This window comes from Coregonus lavaretus (genome assembly GCF_964263955.1).
Source record: "Coregonus lavaretus genome assembly, contig: HAP1_SCAFFOLD_437, whole genome shotgun sequence".
In the NCBI taxonomy this organism is placed as follows: domain Eukaryota; kingdom Metazoa; phylum Chordata; class Actinopteri; order Salmoniformes; family Salmonidae; genus Coregonus; species Coregonus lavaretus.
Genome location: NW_028161735.1, coordinates 35,921 through 56,219, shown reverse-complemented (window position 1 = coordinate 56,219; position 20,299 = coordinate 35,921). Strand labels below are relative to the sequence as shown.

At 45.0% G+C, this 20,299-nt stretch overlaps 1 protein-coding gene across 1 annotated transcript in view; it reads right to left on the bottom strand.

The window, feature by feature from the left end:
- The window catches only part of LOC311120180 (elongation factor-like GTPase 1), a 94,055-nt gene that overhangs the window by 54,277 nt on the left and 19,479 nt on the right, over positions 1 to 20,299 (bottom strand). The window contains exons 12-14 of the mRNA XM_084194798.1: positions 13,285 to 13,442; positions 12,921 to 13,093; positions 11,393 to 11,531 (exon numbers count right to left, since the gene is read on the bottom strand). Coding sequence (XP_084050924.1) covers positions 11,393 to 11,531; positions 12,921 to 13,093; positions 13,285 to 13,442 — 470 coding nt within the window. The remainder of the gene's footprint in view (positions 1 to 11,392; positions 11,532 to 12,920; positions 13,094 to 13,284; positions 13,443 to 20,299) is intronic.

Sequence of the window (20,299 nt, the reverse complement as noted above, 5' to 3'; positions counted from 1 at the left end):
CACTACAGAGGGTAGTGCGTATGGCCCAGTACATCACTGGGGCTGAGCTCCCTGCCATCCAGGACCTATATACCAGGCGGTGTCAGAGGAAGGCCCTAGAAATTGTCGAAAACTCTAGCCACCCAAGTCATAGACCGTTCTCTCTGCTACTGCACGGCAAGCGGTACCAACGCACCAAGCCTGGAACCAACATGACCCTGAACAGCTTCTACCCCCAAGCCATAAGACTGCTAAATAGTTAACCAAATAGCTACTCTGACTATCTGCAGTCCAGTTCAAGTGTTCAGCAGTCTAATTGCTTGTAGATAGAAACTGTCTGAGCCTATTGATATCAGACCTCATGTTCCGATACCATCTGCCCGACGGTAAGGGAGTGAACAGCTTGTGGCTGGGCTGTGTGGGGTCTTCTTGACGATGCTTCGAGACTTCCTCAGGCACCGTTTCTAGTAGATGTCCTGGATGGGTGGGAACACATGTACTGGGCCATCTTCACCACCCGCTGGAGCCTTGTGGTCTGGATGGAGCAATTTACATACCAGGCCGTGATGCAACCGGTCAGGACGCTCTCGATGGTGCAGCGGTAGTATTTGGAGAGGATCCGGGGTGGCATGCTGAATTTCTTCAGCCGCCTTAGGGAGTAGAGATACTGTTGTGCCCTCTTAACAAGAGTGGTGGTGTTGTTGGTCCATGTCCAGGGTGATGTGGACACCAAGAAACTTAAAACTGCTGACTCTCTCTATTTATAATCACATTCATAGGTAAAAACGGTACTGTACTGAACTATAATTAAGCAATAAGGCCCGAGAGGGTGTGGTATATTCGCCATAAAACACAAACCCTTGAGGTGCCTTATTGCTATTACAAACTGGTAACCAACATAAATAGAACAGTAAAGTATTTTTGCTTCATACCCGTGATTTATTGTCTGAAACACAATCAGCTTCCAGGACCGAAACTACCTGGTTTATAATGAGCTAAACTGAACTAGACTGTATTGATCTATAATGAGCTAAACTGAACTAGACTGTATTGATCTATAATGAGCTATACTGAACTAGACTGTATTGATCTATAATGAGCTATACTGAACTAGACTATTGATCTATACTGGGCTATACACTGGACTACAATGTACTGGGCTATACACTGGACTAGACTGGGCTATACACTGGACTAGACTGTACTGGGCTATACACTGTACTGGACTAAACTGGACTATACACTGGACTAGACTGTACTGGATTATACTGGACTAGACTGTACTGGGCTATACACTGGACTAGACTGTACTGGGCTATACACTGTACTGGACTAAACTGGACTATACACTGGACTAGACTGTACTGGATTATACACTGGACTAGACTGTACTGGATTATACTGGGCTATACACTGGATTAGACTGTACTGGGCTATACACTGGATTAGACTGTACTGGGCTATAAACTGGACTAGACTGTACTGGATTATACTGGACTAGACTGTACTGGGCTATACACTGGACTAGACTGTACTGGATTATACACTGGACTAGACTGTACTGGGCCGTGCTGTCACAGTGCTGGTGTGAAGTGGTTGAGATCAGATCAGTACACTCCTTCCCTCCCTACGGCTGAACATAACAGATCAGAATAATAATAATAATAATATGCCATTTAGCAGAAGCTTTTATCCAAAGCGACTTACAGTCGTGCGTGCATACATTTTTGTGTATGGGTGGTCCCGGGGATCGAACCCACTACCTTGGCGTTACAAGCGCCGTGCTCTACCAGCTGAGCTACAGAGGACCACAGAACAAGACTGTGTGGACTGTACTGCACTATAGCAGACTGTACTGGACTATAGCAGACTGTACTGGACTATAGCAGACTGTACTGGACTATAGCAGACTGTACTGGACTATACCAGACTGTACTGGACTATAGCAGACTGTACTGGACTATACCAGATTGTACTGGACTATACCGGGGTGTACCGGACTATAGCAGACTGTACCGGACTATACCAGACTGTATTGGACTATAGCAGACTGTACCGGGCTATAGCAGACTGTACCGGACTATAGCAGACTGTACCGGGCTATAGCAGACTGTACTGGGCTATAGAAGACTGTACCGGGCTATAGCAGACTGTACTGCACTATAGCAGACTGTACTGGACTATAGCAGACTGTACTGGACTTTAGCAGACTGTACTGGACTATACCAGACTGTACTGGACTATAGCAGACTGTACCAGACTGTACTGGACTATAGCAGACTGTACTGGACTTTAGCAGACTGTACTGGACTATACCAGACTGTACTGGACTATAGCAGACTGTACCAGACTGTACCGGACTATAGCAGACTGTACTGGACTATAGCAGACTGTACTGGACTATAGCAGACTGTACTGGGCTATAGCAGACTGTACTGGACTATACCAGACAGTACTGGACTATACCGGGGTGTACTGGACTATAGCAGACTGTACTGGACTATACCAGACTGTACTGGACTATACCAGACTGTACTGGACTATACCGGGGTGTACCGGACTATACCAGACTGTACTGGGCTATACCAGACTGTACTGGGCTATACCAGACTGTACTGGACTATAGCAGACTGTACTGGACTATAGCAGACTGTATTGGACTATACCAGACTGTACCGGACTATACCAGACTGTACCGGACTATACCGGGGTGTACCGGACTATACCGGTGTGTACTGGACTATACCAGACTGTACTGGGCTATACCAGACTGTACCGGACTATACCAGACTGTACTGGACTATACCAGACTGTACTGGACTATACCAGACTGTACTGGACTATACCAGACTGTACTGGACTATAGCAGACTGTACCGGACTATACCAGACTGTACTGGACTATACCAGACTTTATTGGACTATACCAGACTGTACTGGACTATAGCAGACTGTACTGGACTATAGCAAACTGTACTGGACTATACCAGACTGTACTGGACTATACCAGACTGTACTGGACTATAGCAGACTGTACCGGACTATACCAGACTGTACCGGACTATACCAGACTGTACTGGACTATACCGGGGTGTACCGGACTATACCGGGGTGTACTGGACTATACCAGACTGTACTGGACTATACCGGGGTGTACCGGACTATACCAGACTGTACTGGACTATACCGGGGTGTACCAGACTATACCAGACTGTACTGGACTATACCAGACTGTACCGGACTATACCAGACTGTACTGGACTATACCGGGGTGTACCGGACAATACCGGGGTGTACCGGACTATACCAGACTGTACTGGACTATACTGGTGTGTACTGGACTATACTGGTGTGTACTGGACTATACTGGTTTATGTTGTCAGAGCAGTGGTGTGGTGTGATGTGGTTGAGATCAGATCAGTGCACACCCTCCCTACTGCTCAACAGATCTGAGTCGATTCTCCTCTCACCGCTGGCAGCGTGGCTCAGGTCTAACGCAAGACAAATGTTTTCATAAAGCTGCCTGGCGTTGAATCAGCTTCATTCATTCTACTGCCGCTTTCTCTCTCTTTTCTTTCTCTGCGGAGCGACCACTTGGAAGTTGGACGACGACATCAAACCCTCTTTCTTTGCTAGGTTTCTATACAGCTGGTTCCCATTGTGGTGTGATGAAAGTTTGCATGTGTGTGCGTGTGTGTGTGTTTGTGTTTGATTCTGCCCGCATCTCTAACCGGAGCGACAAACTATTGGCGTTTACTAGATAAACATTAAACACAAAAGACATCTTCTACTTGGCACCGATGTAATCATGGCATTATCCCACAACTAGGTTTATTTTGGACAATTGTACAGTCTGGGTGGTAGCCTAGTGGTTAAGAGGTTGGGCCAGTAACTGAAAGGTTGCTGGTTTGAATCCCCGAGCTGACTAGGTGAAATTGATTGGGCACACACCTGTCTATATAAGGTCCCACAGTTGACAGTACATGTCAGAGCAAAAACCAAGCCATGAGGTCGAAGGAATTGTCCGTAGAGCTCCGAGACAGGATTGCATCGAGGCACAGATCTGGGGAAGGGTACCAAAAAATGTCTGCAGCAATGAAGGTCCCCAAGAATCCATCATTCTGAAATGGAAGAAGTTTGGAACCACCAAGACATCCTAGAGCTGGCCGCTCGGCCAAACTAAGCAATCGGGGGAGAAGGGCCTTGGTCATGGAGGTGACCAAGAACCCAATGGTCACTCTGACAGAGCTCCAGAGTTCCTCTGTGGAGATGGGAGAACCTTCCAGAAGGACAACCATCTCTGCAGCACTCCACCAATCAGGCCTTTATGGTATGGTAGAGACGGAAGCCACTCCTCAGTAAAAGGCATGACAGCCCGCTTGGAGTTTTCCAAAAGGCACCTAAAGACTCTCAGACCATGAGAAACAAGATTATCTGGTCTGATGAAACCAAGATTGAACTCTTGGTTTCACTGGACTAGACTGTACTGGATTATGGGCACCGTCACGTCTGGAGGAAACCTGGCACCATCCCTTCGGTGAAGCATTGTGGTGGAAGCATCATGCTGTGGGGATGTTTTTCAGCGGCAGGGACTGGGAGACTAGTCAGGATCGAGGCAAAGATGAACGTAGCAAAGTACAGAGAGATCTTTGATGAAAACCTGCTCCAGAGCGGGGCGAAGGTTCGCCTTCCAATAGGACAATGATCCTAAGCACACGGTCAAGACAACGCAGGAGTGGTTTCGGGACAAATCTCTGAATGTCCTTGAGTGGCCCAGCCAGAGCCTGGACTTCAACCCAATCAAACATCTCTGGAGAGACCTGAAAATAGCTGTGCAGCAACGATCCCCATCCAACCTGACAGAGTTTGAGAGGATCTTCAGAGAAGAATGAGAGAAACTCCCCAAATACATGTTTGTCAAGCTTATAGCATCATACCCAAGAAGACTCGAGGATGTAATCACTGCCAAAGGTGCTTCAACAAAGTATTGAGTAAATGGTCTGAATATTTACATAAATGTGATCAATAAATTAGCAAACACTTATAAAAACCTGGTTGTGCTTTGTCATTATGGGGTCTTGTATGTAGATTGATGAGGCAAAAAACAATGTAATACATTTTAGAATAAGGCTGTAACGTAACAAAATGAGGAAAAAGTCAAGGGGTCTGAATACTTTCCGAATGCACTGTATATAACACAATACACAGGGCATGACATAAAACAAAGAGGCATCATCAGAGAGGCAGTTTTACACTCCTTGATCTCTGAAATGGCATCGACATCTCAGATCATAAAAGCTTACTGTCATATAATATCAAATATCAGCAAGGGGTGTGTGTGTGAGTGGATTCTAATGTCAGAGTTAAACGGTGATGGGAGGTCTTCATTTCCTGAATCCGTTTGCTCCAACAGCTGGAAGGAAACAGAGGAGAGAGCTCCACACAATGGCTCTACAGTAGGCTTATTTTCCTTTGTGTGTGTGTGTGTGTGTGTGTGTATGTGTGTGTGATGTGGTGATTTCTACCGGGGTGGTATAGGTCTGATTCTTGTTTAGGGGAGTCATCTTTGAGTGGGTCTCTCTCACACACACACAGAGCTTGCTTTGTCATGTGGTCCGTGCCGTGTGTGTGCCGTCATGTGGTGGGGATTATTAGTCTCCGATATCAGACGCAGGCACGCGGGTCCTTTACCCTCTCCAGCCAACTCTTCCACCCATCAGAGAATAAGGAGGTTCTAATCAGGACCACAGCCTGGCTGGGTTTACACACTGACGTTTCAACAGTCTCTACCCTCGCCCACACTCAACTACCAGGAGAGGACATGATGGTTCCCACATGGCCAACTCTGCCCACACTCAACTACCAGGAGAGGACATGATGGTTCCCACATGGCCAACTCTGCGTGTGTGTTGTGTTGTTTGTGTGCGTGTTTCCACATGGATAACTGTCCTATTAAACAGTCACTTGGTTAGATTTTCTATACGCTAAACAGTATTACTCACAACATTAAAATGCAGGATCATTTATTTTCACCATGTCCAAGAAAATAGCATCCATCATAGAATTACGTATAGAACACTAGAATGGACATTGGTATCCTAGCATTATGACAAACAATCGTCCATCTTGGTCAGGAAAACTTGATAAAGGAGCTGATCAAATATGTTAAGATGCAAAACAAAACAATGTATTTGTAGAAACATTCAATTGTCAGATCTCTATTGTGTCCATTATCCAAGCAGATTTGGAAAAAACAGTACGATAATGCATTGGGCACCATGCAATCAATACATGCAGTACCCCCATTCAAGAGGCACTTCCACACATCCCAAATAGAACACTATTACCTATCTAGTGCACTCTATGGGCCCTGGTCAAAAGCAGTGCAGAAAATAGGAGATAGGGTACCATTTGGGAAGCAAACCTGGCTCCTCAGCAGACAAAATAAGTGTCCCATAGCGCTTTATAGGCTTGTAATGACCTGCACATAGACAACATGATGATAGCTTCATACTAGACGCACTCAGCGGATCCTTAATGTAGAGTCCCAAATGGCACCCTATTCCCTACATAGCACACTACTTTTAACCAATGGCAGTGTACTATATAGGGAATAGGGTGCTATTAGAGTCGTGGCCTTAGTTCCAACACCAAGCCACTCTGAAATCCATTTACTATCTATTGATGAGATGGATGTGTAGCCTGGTGCTGACAGGACAACTACATTATGAACTAGATGTGTAGCCTAGTGCTGACAAGACAACTACATGATGAACTGGATGTGTAGCCTAGTGCTGACAAGACAACTACATGATGAACTGGATGTGTAGCCTGGTGCTGACAGGACAACTACATTATGAACTAGATGTGTAGCCTAGTGCTGACAAGACAACTACATGATGAACTGGATGTGTAGCCTGGTGCTGACAGGACAACTACATTATGAACTGGATGTGTAGCCTAGTGCTGACAAGACAACTACATGATGAACTGGATGTGTAGCCTGGTGCTGACAGGTCAACTCCATTATGAACTGGATGTGTAGCCTGGTGCTGACAGGACAACTACATTATGAACTGGATGTGTAGCCTAGTGCTGACAAGACAACTACATGATGAACTGGATGTGTAGCCTGGTGCTGACAGGACAACTACATTATGAACTGGATGTGTAGCCTAGTGCTGACAAGACAACTACATTACGAACTGGATGTGTAGCCTGGTGCTGACAGGACAACTACATTATGAACAGGATGTGTAGCCTAGTGCTGACAAGACAACTACATGATGAACTGGATGTGTAGCCTGGTGCTGACAGGTCAACTACATTATGAACTGGATGTGTAGCCTGGTGCTGACAGGACAACTACATTATGAACTGGATGTGTAGCCTAGTGCTGACAAGACAACTACATGATGAACTGGATGTGTAGCCTGGTGCTGACAGGTCAACTACATTATAAACTGGATGTGTAGCCTAGTGCTGACAAGACAACTACATTATGAACTGGATGTGTAGCCTGGTGCTGACAGGACAACTACATTATGAACTGGATGTGTAGCCTGATGCTGACAGGACAACTACATTATGAACTGGATGTGTAGCCTGGTGCTGACAGGACAACTACATTATGAACTGGATGTGTAGCCTGGTGCTGACAGGTCAACTACGTTATGAACTGGATGTGTAGCCTAGTGCTGACAAGACAACTACATGATGAACTGGATGTGTAGCCTAGTGCTGACAAGACAACTACATTATGAACTGGATGTGTAGCCTGGTGCTGACAAGACAAATACATTATAAACTGGATGTGTAGCCTAGTGCTGACAAGACAACTACATTATGAACTGGATGTGTAGCCTGGTGCTGACAGGACAACTACATTATGAACTGGATGTGTAGCCTGGTGCTGACAGGACAACTACATTATGAACTGGATGTGTAGCCTGGTGCTGACAGGACAACTACATTATGAACTGTTGTGTAGCCTGGTGCTGACAGGTCAACTACATTATGAACTGGATGTGTAGCCTAGTGCTGACAAGACAACTACATGATGAACTGGATGTATAGCCTGGTGCTGACAGGTCAACTACATTATAAACTGGATGTGTAGCCTAGTGCTGACAAGACAACTACATTATGAACTGGATGTGTAGCCTGGTGCTGACAGGACAACTACATTATGAACTGGATGTATAGCCTGGTGCTGACAGGACAACTACATTATGAACTGGATGTGTAGCCTGGTGCTGACAGGACAACTACATTATGAACTGGATGTGTAGCCTGGTGCTGACAGATCAACTACATTATAAACTGGATGTGTAGCCTAGTGCTGACAAGACAACTACATTATGAACTGGATGTGTAGCCTGGTGCTGACAGGACAACTACATTATGAACTGGATGTGTAGCCTGGTGCTGACAGGACAACTACATTATGAACTGGATGTGTAGCCTGGTGCTGACAGGTCAACTACATTATGAACTGGATGTGTAGCCTAGTGCTGACAAGACAACTACATGATGAACTGGATGTGTAGCCTGGTGCTGACAGGTCAACTACATTATAAACTGGATGTGTAGCCTAGTGCTGACAAGACAACTACATTATGAACTGGATGTGTAGCCTGGTGCTGACAGGACAACTACATTATGAACTGGATGTATAGCCTGGTGCTGACAGGACAACTACATTATGAACTGGATGTGTAGCCTAGTGCTGACAAGACAACTACATGATGAACTGGATGTGTAGCCTAGTGCTGACAAGACAACTACATGATGAACTGGATATGTAGCCTGGTGCTGACAGGTCAACTACATTATGAACTGGATGTGTAGCCTGGTGCTGACAGGACAACTACATTGTGAACTGGATGTGTAACCTAGTGCTGACAAGACAACTACATTATAAACTGGATGTGTAGCCTAGTGCTGACAAGACAACTACATTATGAACTGGATGTGTAGCCTGGTGCTGACAGGATAACTACATGATGAACTGGATGTGTAGCCTAGTGCTGACAAGACAACTACATTATGAACTGGATGTGTAGCCTGGTGCTGACAGGACAACTACATTATGAACTGGATGTGTAGCCTGGTGCTGACAGGACAACTCCATTATGAACTGGATGTGTAGCCTGGTGCTGACAGGTCAACTACATTATGAACTGGATGTGTAGCCTGGTGCTGACAAGACAACTACATTATAAACTGGATGTGTAGCCTAGTGCTGACAAGACAACTACATTATGAACTGGATGTGTAGCCTAGTGCTGACAAGACAACTACATTATGAACTGGATGTGTAGCCTGGTGCTGACATGACAACTACATTATGAACTGGATGTGTAGCCTGGTGCTGACAGGTCAACTACATTATGAACTGGATGTGTAGCCTAGTGCTGACAAGACAACTACATGATGAACTGGATGTGTAGCCTGGTGCTGACAGGTCAACTACATTATAAACTGGATGTGTAGCCTAGTGCTGACAAGACAACTACATTATGAACTGGATGTGTAGCCTGGTGCTGACAGGACAACTACATTATGAACTGGATGTATAGCCTGGTGCTGACAGGACAACTACATTATGAACTGGATGTGTAGCCTAGTGCTGACAAGACAACTACATGATGAACTGGATGTGTAGCCTGGTGCTGACAGGTCAACTACATTATGAACTGGATGTGTAGCCTGGTGCTGACAGGACAACTACATTATGAACTGGATGTGTAGCCTAGTGCTGACAAGACAACTACATTATAAACTGGATGTGTAGCCTAGTGCTGACAAGACAACTACATTATGAACTGGATGTGTAGCCTGGTGCTGACAGGACAACTACATTATGAACTGGATGTGTAGCCTAGTGCTGACAAGACAACTACATTATGAACTGGATGTGTAGCCTGGTGCTGACAGGAAAACTACATTATGAACTGGATGTGTAGCCTGGTGCTGACAGGACAACTACATTATGAACTGGATGTGTAGCCTGGTGCTGACAGGTCAACTACATTATGAACTGGATGTGTAGCCTGGTGCTGACAGGACAACTACATTATGAACTGGATGTGTAGCCTGGTGCTGACAGGTCAACTACATGATGAACTGGATGTGTAGCCTGGTGCTGACAGGACAACTACATTATGAACTGGATGTGTAGCCTGGTGCTGACAGGTCAACTACATGATGAACTGGATGTGTAGCCTGGTGCTGACAGGACAACTACATTATGAATGGTCTTCTCCACGATAAGGGTGTTAGACAGCTGCTGTACAGTCCAGTCAACATGGCTAATGCATGTCTATTTCATAATGACCTCATAGTATAGGCAAAGCAAAAAGCTTCCCTTTCAGTAACTGAATGTAGAGATCTGCAAAGTGATTACACACACACACACAAAGTGATCACACACACACACAAAGTGATCACACACACACAAAGTGATCACACACTCCCATCTCCACAGAGGAACTCTAGAGCTCTGTCAGAGTGACCATCGGGTTCTTGGCCACCTCCCTGACCAAGGCCCTTCTCCACCGATTGCTCAGTTTGTCCGGGCAGCCAGCTCTAGGAAGAGTCTTGGTGGTTCCAAACTCCATCATTCCATTTAAGAATGATGGAGGCCACTGTGTTCTTGTGGACCTTCAATGCAGCAGACATTTTTTGGTACCCTTCCCCAGATCTGTGCCTCGACACAATCCTGTCTCGGAGCTCTACGTACAATTCCTTCGACCTCATGGCTTGGTTTTTGCTCTGACATGCACCGTCAACTGTGTACCTTTCCAAATCATGTCCAATCAATTGAATTTACCACAGATGGACTCTAATCAAGTTGTAAAAACATGTCAAGAATGATCAATGGAAACAGGATGCACCATAGCTCAATTTCGAGTCTCATAGCAAAGGGTCTAAATACTTAGGTAAATAAGGTATTTCTGTTTGTTATATTTAATACATTTGCAAAAAAAAATTAACCTGTTTTAGCTTTGTCATTATGAGGTATTGTGTGTAGATTGCTGAGGATTTTTAAATTTTTTAATCCATTTTAGAATAAGGCTGTAATGTAACAAAATGTGGAAAAAGTCAAGGGGTCTGAATACTTACCCCCCACCACCAAAACAGGCAGAAATCTTTTCACTAAAAGGGCATGACCATCTTTTTCACAATTTCACAGTATTATTCCAACCTCATAGTGTGGAAATATATATAAAACACAGGAAAAATCACGTTTTTGACTGCACTGGGCCTTTAAAAGTACTCTGAAAGATATAACTTTCGTCTTTATTCATGCAGTAAAAATAACATTGAATAACACAAGTTAATGTCCTATTATGCATGAAACTTTCAAAAGACCATTCGCTACAAGTAGGTGTAGGTGTTTGAGTACGTACCCAGTACGTTTCCTGACGGCACCTCTTCTAGTTCCTCCAGCTCTCGGCCCATCAGCAGGTAGAGGCTGTCCATGGTGCAGCAGGCCAGGTGAGGGACAGGAGGGAGACAGTCACTCACACTAGTACTGCCCTCTGGGAGCTGACAGAGAGGGGGAGAGAGAGAGGAGAGGAAGATGGAGGGGAGCGAGAGAGAGAGACAGAGAGGGAGAGAGAGAGGAGAGGAAGATGGAGGGGATAGAGAGAGAGAGACATAGAGGGAGAGAGAGAGAGAGAGAGAGAGAGAGAGCACAAAGTAAAATGCAGTGCTATCTGGCCCTAAATCGACAGTACACCCTGGCTAACTATTTGACCATGGTTACTGATCAAAACCTTAGAAAAACCTTGACAAAGTACAGGCTTAGTGAGCACAGCCTTGCCATTGAGAAGGGTAGACACAGGAAAACCTGGCTCCCTGTAGAGGAAAGGCTGTGCAACCACTGCACCACAGCAGAACCTGAGACAGCTGCATTTCCTGACAAAATGTAAAAAATATAAAACAATTAGTGTGTGTCATTTCCCCAAATTTGAAACAGTTTTTCAAGGTTTCAAAGACCTCTCTGATGAGAATAGGCTACCCGTCCTGTTGGGGGAGGACACAGAGAGCTGTGGGTTGGCAGCACACTACATTGCTGCCTGCCATAAGATGAGGGACAGTGTCTGACAGACCAACCAACCTGCACTGTCCTCTATATTGTTATTGTTCAATGGTTATTTTGACCCTTGGTTATTGTTGTTACTGTTGTCCCGTTGACAATATTGATTATTACTATTTTAATTATGTTAATAGTGTAAATATCCAAAGTAAGCTTTGGCAATATGTACATTGTTACATCATGCCAATAAAGTGACTTTAATTGAGAGAGAGAGAGAGAGAGAGAGAGAGAGCATTGTTGGTTAAGGGCTTGTAAGTAAGCATTTCACGGTAAGGTTGTATTCCTGTTGTATTCGGCGCATATGAAAAATAAAATGTGATTTGATTTGAGAAAGAAAGAAAGAGAGAGCGAAACAGAGAGAGAAAATTTGATCTCTAGAGCATTAGAGCCAATCATCCAGTACATTGGTAGTGTGATATTGGATTGGCAAAGCAATAACTATATTGTTTGTTAGTAGTACTGCTATTGGAGCCAGGAGGGACGAGGCATCAATAATAAAAGGACTCCCTATATAGTGCACTACTTTTGACCAGGCCCCAGAGGGACACAGCCCTCATCATAGAAGTCAATGGTTATCTTTAACCTTGGAACACACATCTTGAGACAGAAACAAACACGCAGAACCTTTATGATTGTTGCTCTTTGAACAAATAGCATTTGGGTTCATCTTTTGAACAGTAATTGTTTTGTCCAGGGAATATTGCAAATTGAGCAGAAAATGGGTTTTGTGCCTCTGCAGTGTGTGTGTGTGCGTGCGTATCTGCATGCCTGAGTGGGCCTGAGTGTGTGTGTGCCTGAGTGTGTGTGTGTGTGTCTGTAAGTGTGTACATCTTTACCATGCGCAGGCCTTGTGCAGGGTCGTACTTGGGCCCCAGCACAAACACCTTCTGTCCTCTACGGACCACCCCGCTGTAGACTCTGGCGAAGGCTACAAACGTCTCCTTCCCCTCCTCCTCCGGTTTAGCCTTCAGAGGCAGGGCCTGCATCTGGCCTGAGACACCCTCACTACCTGCATGTCAAGGAAGACAATGGAGACACACACATTGGTATCAGTGGTATCATCATGAAGATAGTGGTTATTGGTACTGGCCAGAGCTTCCACGTTACTAGGAAAAGGCTAGGGGTTGGGGTTTTAGCAAGGTACGATGGGAGGGAGGGAGGGAAAGAGATAGAGAGAGATACAGAGAGATAGACACTTGCCTATGCTGCTGTCTCCATCAGGGGTGGTTGCCGGTGTTGTACTTCCTGAGTGGGCATTTCCCTCCCCGCTTTCCGTCTGCTGATTGGCTGCCAGTCTCTCAGTGTGTCTCTGTCTGGCCAGCTCCCTGCGCTGGGCCATCTCCTCCTGGGTCAACGGCCTGTAGACACACAAACACACAAGCCAGGGTCCTCCTGTTCAGTAGGTGGAAAATGTTTTGAAAATGTTCTGTTGCAAAACGTTTTGCTAGAGTGTGCCCTACTGAACACTGTCCATGGTTTGGGCCAATGACTACACATGATATTAGACATGACACATCAAAAAGAAATGTAACAACCCACTAAACCAAGTCTTTCTAGCAGGGTAGCATAGCCTAGAAGCTAGCACCGCTCTGTTTTATTTGATTCTGCCTTTATTTAACCAGAGAAGTAACATTGAGACGTACATCTCTTTGCAGCACTCCAATCTGGGATTAAAATGATTAATAGGAATAAAATGATCTAGTATCAAGCCTGTGGTTGTGGCTATGGACTGCGTCCCAAATGGCACCCTATTCCATATTTGGTACACTACTTCAAATCAAATCAAAAGTTTATTGGTCGCGTACACAGTTTTGCAGATGTTATCACAGGTGAAGCGGAATGCTTGTGTTTCTAGCTCCAACAGTGCAACAATATCTAGCAACACACACATAATCCCCAAAATTATAATAATAGAAAACAAGAAATGAAGACCTATCAGAATGAGCAATGTTAGAGTCCGGAATACATATACACTACCGGTCAAAAGTTTTACAACACCTACTCATTCAAGGGTTTTTCATAATTTTTTACTATTTTCTAAATTGTAGAATAATATCGAAGACATCAAAACTATGAAATAACACAAATGGAATCACGTAGTAACCAAAAAATTGTGTTAAACAAATCCAAATATGTTTTATATTTGAGATTCTTCAAATAGCCACCCTTTGCCTTGATGACAACTTTGCATGCTCAAGGCATTCTCTCAACCAGCTTCATGAGGTAGTAACCTGGAATGCATTTCAATTAACCCATGTGCCTTCTTAAAAGTTAATTTGTGGAATTTCTTTCCTTCTTAATGTGTTTGAGCCAATCAGTTGTGTTGTGACAAGGTAGGGGGGGTATACAGAAGATAGCCCTATTTGGTAAAAGACCAAGTCCATATTATGGCAAGAACAGCTCAAATAAGCAAAGAGAAACGACAGTCCATCATTTAAGACATGAAGGTCAGTCAATATGGAACATTTCAAGAACTTTGAAAGTTTCTTCAAGTGCAGTCACAAAAAACAATCAAGCGCTATGATGAAACTGGCTCTCATGAGGATCGCCACAGGAATGGAAGACCCAGAGTTACCTCTGCTGCAGAGGATAAGTTCATTAGAGTTCCAGCCTCATAAATTGCAGCCCAAATAAATGCTTCACAGAGATCAAGTAACAGACATCTCAACATAAACTGTTCAGAACAGACTGTGTGAATCAGGCCTTCATGGTCCAATTGCTGCAAAGAAACCACTACTAAAGGACACCAATAAGAAGAAGAGACTGTCCTTTGGTCTGGAGTGCAAACTGGAGATTTTTTGTTCCAACCGCCGTGTCTTCGTGAGACGCGGTGTTGGTGAACGGATGATCTCCGCATGTGTATTTCCCACTGTAAAGCATGGAGGAGGAGGTGCGGAGGTGCTTTGCTGGTGACACTGTCTGTGATTTATTTAGAATTCAAGGCACACTTAACCAGCATGGCTACCACAGCATTCTGCAGCGACACGCCACCCCATCTGGTTTGGGCTTAGTGGGACTATCATTTGTTTTTCAACAGGACAATGACCCAACACACCTCCAGGCTGTGTAAGGGCTATTTTACCAAGAAGGAGAGTAATGGAGTGCTGCATCAGATGACCTGGCCTCCACAATCCCCCGACCTCAACCCAATTGAGATGGTTTGGGATGAGTCGGACAGCAGAGTGAAGAAAAAGCAGCCAACAAGTGCTCAGCATATGTGGGAACTCCTTCAAGACTGTTGGAAAAGCATTCCAGGTGAAGATGGTTGAAAGAATGGCAAGAGTGTGCAAAGCTGTCATCAAGCAAAAGGGTGGATATTTGAAGAATCTCAAATATAACATATATTTTGATTTGTTTAACACTTTTTTGTTTACTACATGATTCCATATGTGATTTTCATAGTTTTGATGTCTTCACTATTATTCTGCAATGTAGAAAATAGTAAAAAATAAAGAAAAACCCTTGAATTAATATATATAGTATATTTGTATATGTGAATGGTGTGCACAGACAGTATGGACAGTATGTGAATAGAAAAGGTGTGTACAGCAATAGTTATATGGCACTAGGGCTCTGGTCAAAAGTAGTGCACTAGGGAATAGGGTGCCATTTGGGATGCAACCATGGAGTCAGGAGGTCAGGTTTGTACCTCAAACTACCATTTCCTGTCATCACATTATGGTTAACTTCCCTCACTGAGAAACTATGTTCTAATTACCTACCGACGATGGAAAATATGCAAAGGTTACATTTGACCAATTACGACAACATAGGTGGTGCCTCCGGGCCAAGCTGGAAAAACAGAATAACAATTACTCTAAAATTGCTCTGGTCGCCACAAACCCATGGCACGTGGGGGTGTCGTTTGAAATCGCACCCTGCAGAGTCATTGCGGTGAGTGGTGTGTGTGTGTGTGTGTGTGTGTGAGAGAGCTTCAAAGCGACCATAGTGACTACATCGATACAGCTGGAAGCCATGATTGACAGCAGTGGCCGTCCACACAAGTTAAGCTCCCTGATGACCGACCGCAGGTTGATTACGTTTTGTATAAATTAGACAAAAACGGGCCTAAACGAATACAGGCTTGCCAAGAAGACCGCAACATGGGAGAAATTGAACAATGTACTGTACTGAAGGACTACTTGTGGAATGCTGCTAAGCACTGACTTCTGCTTTTAGTGTGAGTGTGACTCCTTATGCAATTTGTAACCCTACACACACACACACACACACACACACACACTCTTTTGAACAACACACATACAGTGCCTTCGGAAAGTATTCAGACCCCTTGACTTTTTCCACAATTTGTTACGTTACAGCATTATTCTAAAATTGATTAAATAAATAATAATCCTCAGCAATCTCCACACAATACCCCATAATGACAAAGCGAAAACAGGGTTTTAGACATTTTTGCTAACGTATTAGAATTCAAAAACAGAAATACCTTATTTACATAAGTAAAAATGTCTGCAGCATTGAAGGTCCCCAAGAACACAGTGGCAACCATCTCTGCAGCACTCCACCAATCAGGCCTTTATGGTAGATTGACCAGACAGACGGAAGCCACTCCTCAGTAAAAGGCACATGACAGCCTGTTTGGAGGCACCTAAAGACTCTCAGACCATGAGAAACAAGATTCTCTGGTCTGATGATAGCAAGAATGAACTCTTTGGCCTGAATGCCAAGCGTCACGTCTGGAGGAAACCTGGTACCATCCCTACGGTGAAACATGGTGGTGGCAGCATCATGCTGTGGGGATGTTTTTCAGCTGCTGGGGACTGGGAGACTAGTCAGGATCGAGGCAAAGATGAACGGAGCAAAGCACAGAGAGATCCTTGATGAGAACCTGCTCCAGAGCTCAGGATCTCAGACTGGGTGAAGGTTCACCTTCCAACAGGACAACGACCCTAAGCACACAGCCAAGACAACGCAGGGGTGGCTTCGGGACAAGTCTCTGAATGTCCTTGAGTGGCCCAGACAGAGCCCGGACTTGAACCCGATCGAACATCTCTGGAGAGACCTGAAAATAGCTGTGCAGCAACGCTCCCCATCCAACCTGAAAGAGCTTGAGACTATCTGTAGAGAAGAATGGGAGAAACTCCCCAAATACAGGTGTGCCAAGCTTGTAGTGTCATACCCAAGAAGACTCGAGGCTGTAATCACTGCCAAAGGTGCTTCAACAAAGTACTGAGTAAAGGGTCTGAATACATAATGCTTTGTCATTATGGGGTATTGTGTCTAGATTGATGAGGAAATAAAACAATTTAATTAATTTTAGAATAAGGCTCTAACGTAACAAAATGTGGATACTTTCCGAATGCACTGTACATACCTGCGTGCACTGCATACACACACTCATGCAAAATAGTTTAGTCTTGCTAGTCTCCCGAGTGGCGCAGTGGTCTAAGGCACTGCATCGCAGTGCTAGCTGTGCCACTAGAGATCCTGGTTCGAATCCAGGCTCTGTCGTAGCCGGCCGCGACTGGGAGACCCATGGGGCAGCGCACAATTGGCCCAGCGTCGTCCAGGGTAGGGGAGGGAATGTCCGGCAGGGATATAGCTCAGTTGGTAGAGCATGGCGTTTGCAACGCCAGGGTTGTGGGTTCAATTCCCATGGGGGGCCAGTATTAAAAATAATGTATGCACTCACTAACTAAGTCGCTCTGGATAAGAGCGTCTGCTAAATGACTATTACAATTTTTTTTTAAACAAAAACAAAAAACACGCACACACTCTCTCATCACCCTCTTATTCCATTTCACCAGAGATTCACTTATTTCCTCGACGTTCAACAATTCCATCCTGTTGCATTTATAAGCATACTGCGTAGCTACATTCTTTAACAAAGCGACCACAGCGGAGCTGCAGTGTTTTTCTTGATGAGGTCAAATCAGTCGCTCATGGGCAATAATGGGAAAGACATGCGTTGTGGTCTCTGGCCTCCGTTGCTGTGGTTATAAAGTAATGGCTTCGCAAGCTTCTCAACGTTAAAGCAGGTTTCTCTCAAAACCACAAGCCTTTAAAGTGTGTTATAAGCTGTGTGTGTGTGTGTGTAAAAACTTTTTTTTGAATATGTGGAAAACGAGACAATATATTGATACTAAAGCTGTTGGCGAAACAGACTTCATCAGCATCGTACCATGCTGAGGATTTTGATTGCAGTCTTTTTCCATTTTAGGAGGGCATAAAAATGTCTCGAGAGCACAATGTGTATTTGCTTTCTGCGTTGACATCAGCCCTTCATCCATACTGGAACGCCTCGGATGGTTGGTTGAAGTCTGACTTTGCTTCTTAGTCTTTGCTGCACAACGCTGCATGTGCTATTGGGATAAACTTCAAATTCTGCTTTTGTCCCACTTGCAAGATTCTACAGGAATTGAAAACAGAATATATTGGTTTTCAGTCTTTTGTTAATTGGTTCATTTGTTAAGTCAACAGTCTTGTTGTTCCATGATGAAACTTTCCAAGTTCTGTTACAGATATTTTGCTAACTCTTATAAATTATGAAACAATGAGTTTACATGATGACTGCTGCCTTGATAAAAAAACATATCATAGCACATCTATGTTCCTTATACTGTTAATAAGAGAGGGATGTTTTAGTGTGTGTGTGTCTTTGTGTTGTGCATGCGTATGTGTGTGTATTCTGCCTACCAACTGCCCAGAGCCATTAATAAAATTCACTGACATCACCAGCCAATCAGACGTGAGGACATTTAAACACCAGGTCAAGACTGTTTGGAGAGAGAGAGGTCAGAGAGAGAAGGAGTGAGAGAGAGGGAGAGAGAGAGAGGGAGAAACGTCAGAGAACGAGAGGGAGAGAGAGAGGTCAGAGAACCAGGGGAAGAGAGAGAGAAGGAGAGAGAGAGAGAGAGAGAGAGAGAGAGGGGTCAGAACGAGGGGGGAGAGAGAGAGAGAGGGAAAAAGAGAGAGAGGTCAGATAACGAGAGACAGAGAGGTCAGAGAACGAGAGAGAGACGTCAGAGAACAAGGGGGAGAGAGCGAGTGAGAGAGAGAGGTCACAGAACGAGAGAGAGAGAGAGAGGTCACAGAACGAGAGGGAGAGAGAGAGAGAGGTCACAAAACGAGAGGGAGAGAGGTCACAAAACGAGAGGGAGAGAGAGGTCACAGAACGAGAGGGAGAGAGGTCACAGAACGAGAGGGAGAGAGAGGTCACAGAACGAGGGAGAGAGAGAGAGGTCAGAGAACGAGAGGGAGAGAGAGAGAGGTCACAGAACGAGAGGGAGAGAGAGAGAGGTCAGAGAATGAGAGGGAGAGAGAGAGAGGTCAGAGAATGAGAGGGAGAGAGAGAGGTCAGAGAATGAGAGGGAGAGAGGGAGAGAGGTCACAGAACGAGAGGGAGAGAGAGAGGTCACAGAACGAGAGGGAGAGAGAGAGGTCACAGAACGATAGGGAGAGAGAGAGAGAGAGAGGTCACAGAACGAGAGGGAGAGAGGTCAGAGAACGGGAGGGAGAGAGAGAGAGTCAGAGAACGAGAGGGAGAGAGAGGGAGTCAGAACGAGAGGGAGAGAGAGAGTCAGAGAACGAGAGGGAGAGAGAGTCAGAGAACGAGAGGGAGAGAGAGTCAGAGAACGAGAGGGAGAGAGTCAGAACGAGAGGGAGAGAGAGTCAGAGAACGAGAGGGAGAGAGTCAGAGAACGAGAGGGAGAGAGAGAGAGGTCACAGAACGAGAGGGAGAGAGAGGTCACAGAACGAGAGGGAGAGAGAGGTCAGAGAACGAGAGGGAGAGAGAGGTCAGAGAACGAGGAGGGAGAGAGTCAGAGAACGAGAGGGAGAGAGGTCACAGAACGAGAGGGAGAGAGAAACAGAAAGAGAGAGAAAGAACGTGGTGTAGAGAGAAATAGAAACAGAATATATATGCCTGAGGTGATACAGTATGGATTTTTTAAAAATCTGATAAGAGGCTATGGTATGTAGTTTAAGTGGTCCTGCTAGTCCATGGGTGGCCAAGGATATGCCTGGGTGATACAGTATGGATCTGATGAGAGAAAAGTTGTCGATGGCCCCAGCTAGTCCATGGGTGGCCTGGGATATGCCTGCAGCGTGTGTGTGCTACTGCAGCAGGTGGCAGCCATCAGGGGAAGGAAGGGTTCCTGGCTGGATCATTAGGCTGATGTTGGCCAGGCCTTTTCTACTGTAGCATACTGTGTGTGGGATGACATGTTTCCTCTACCCTAACATCCTTCTA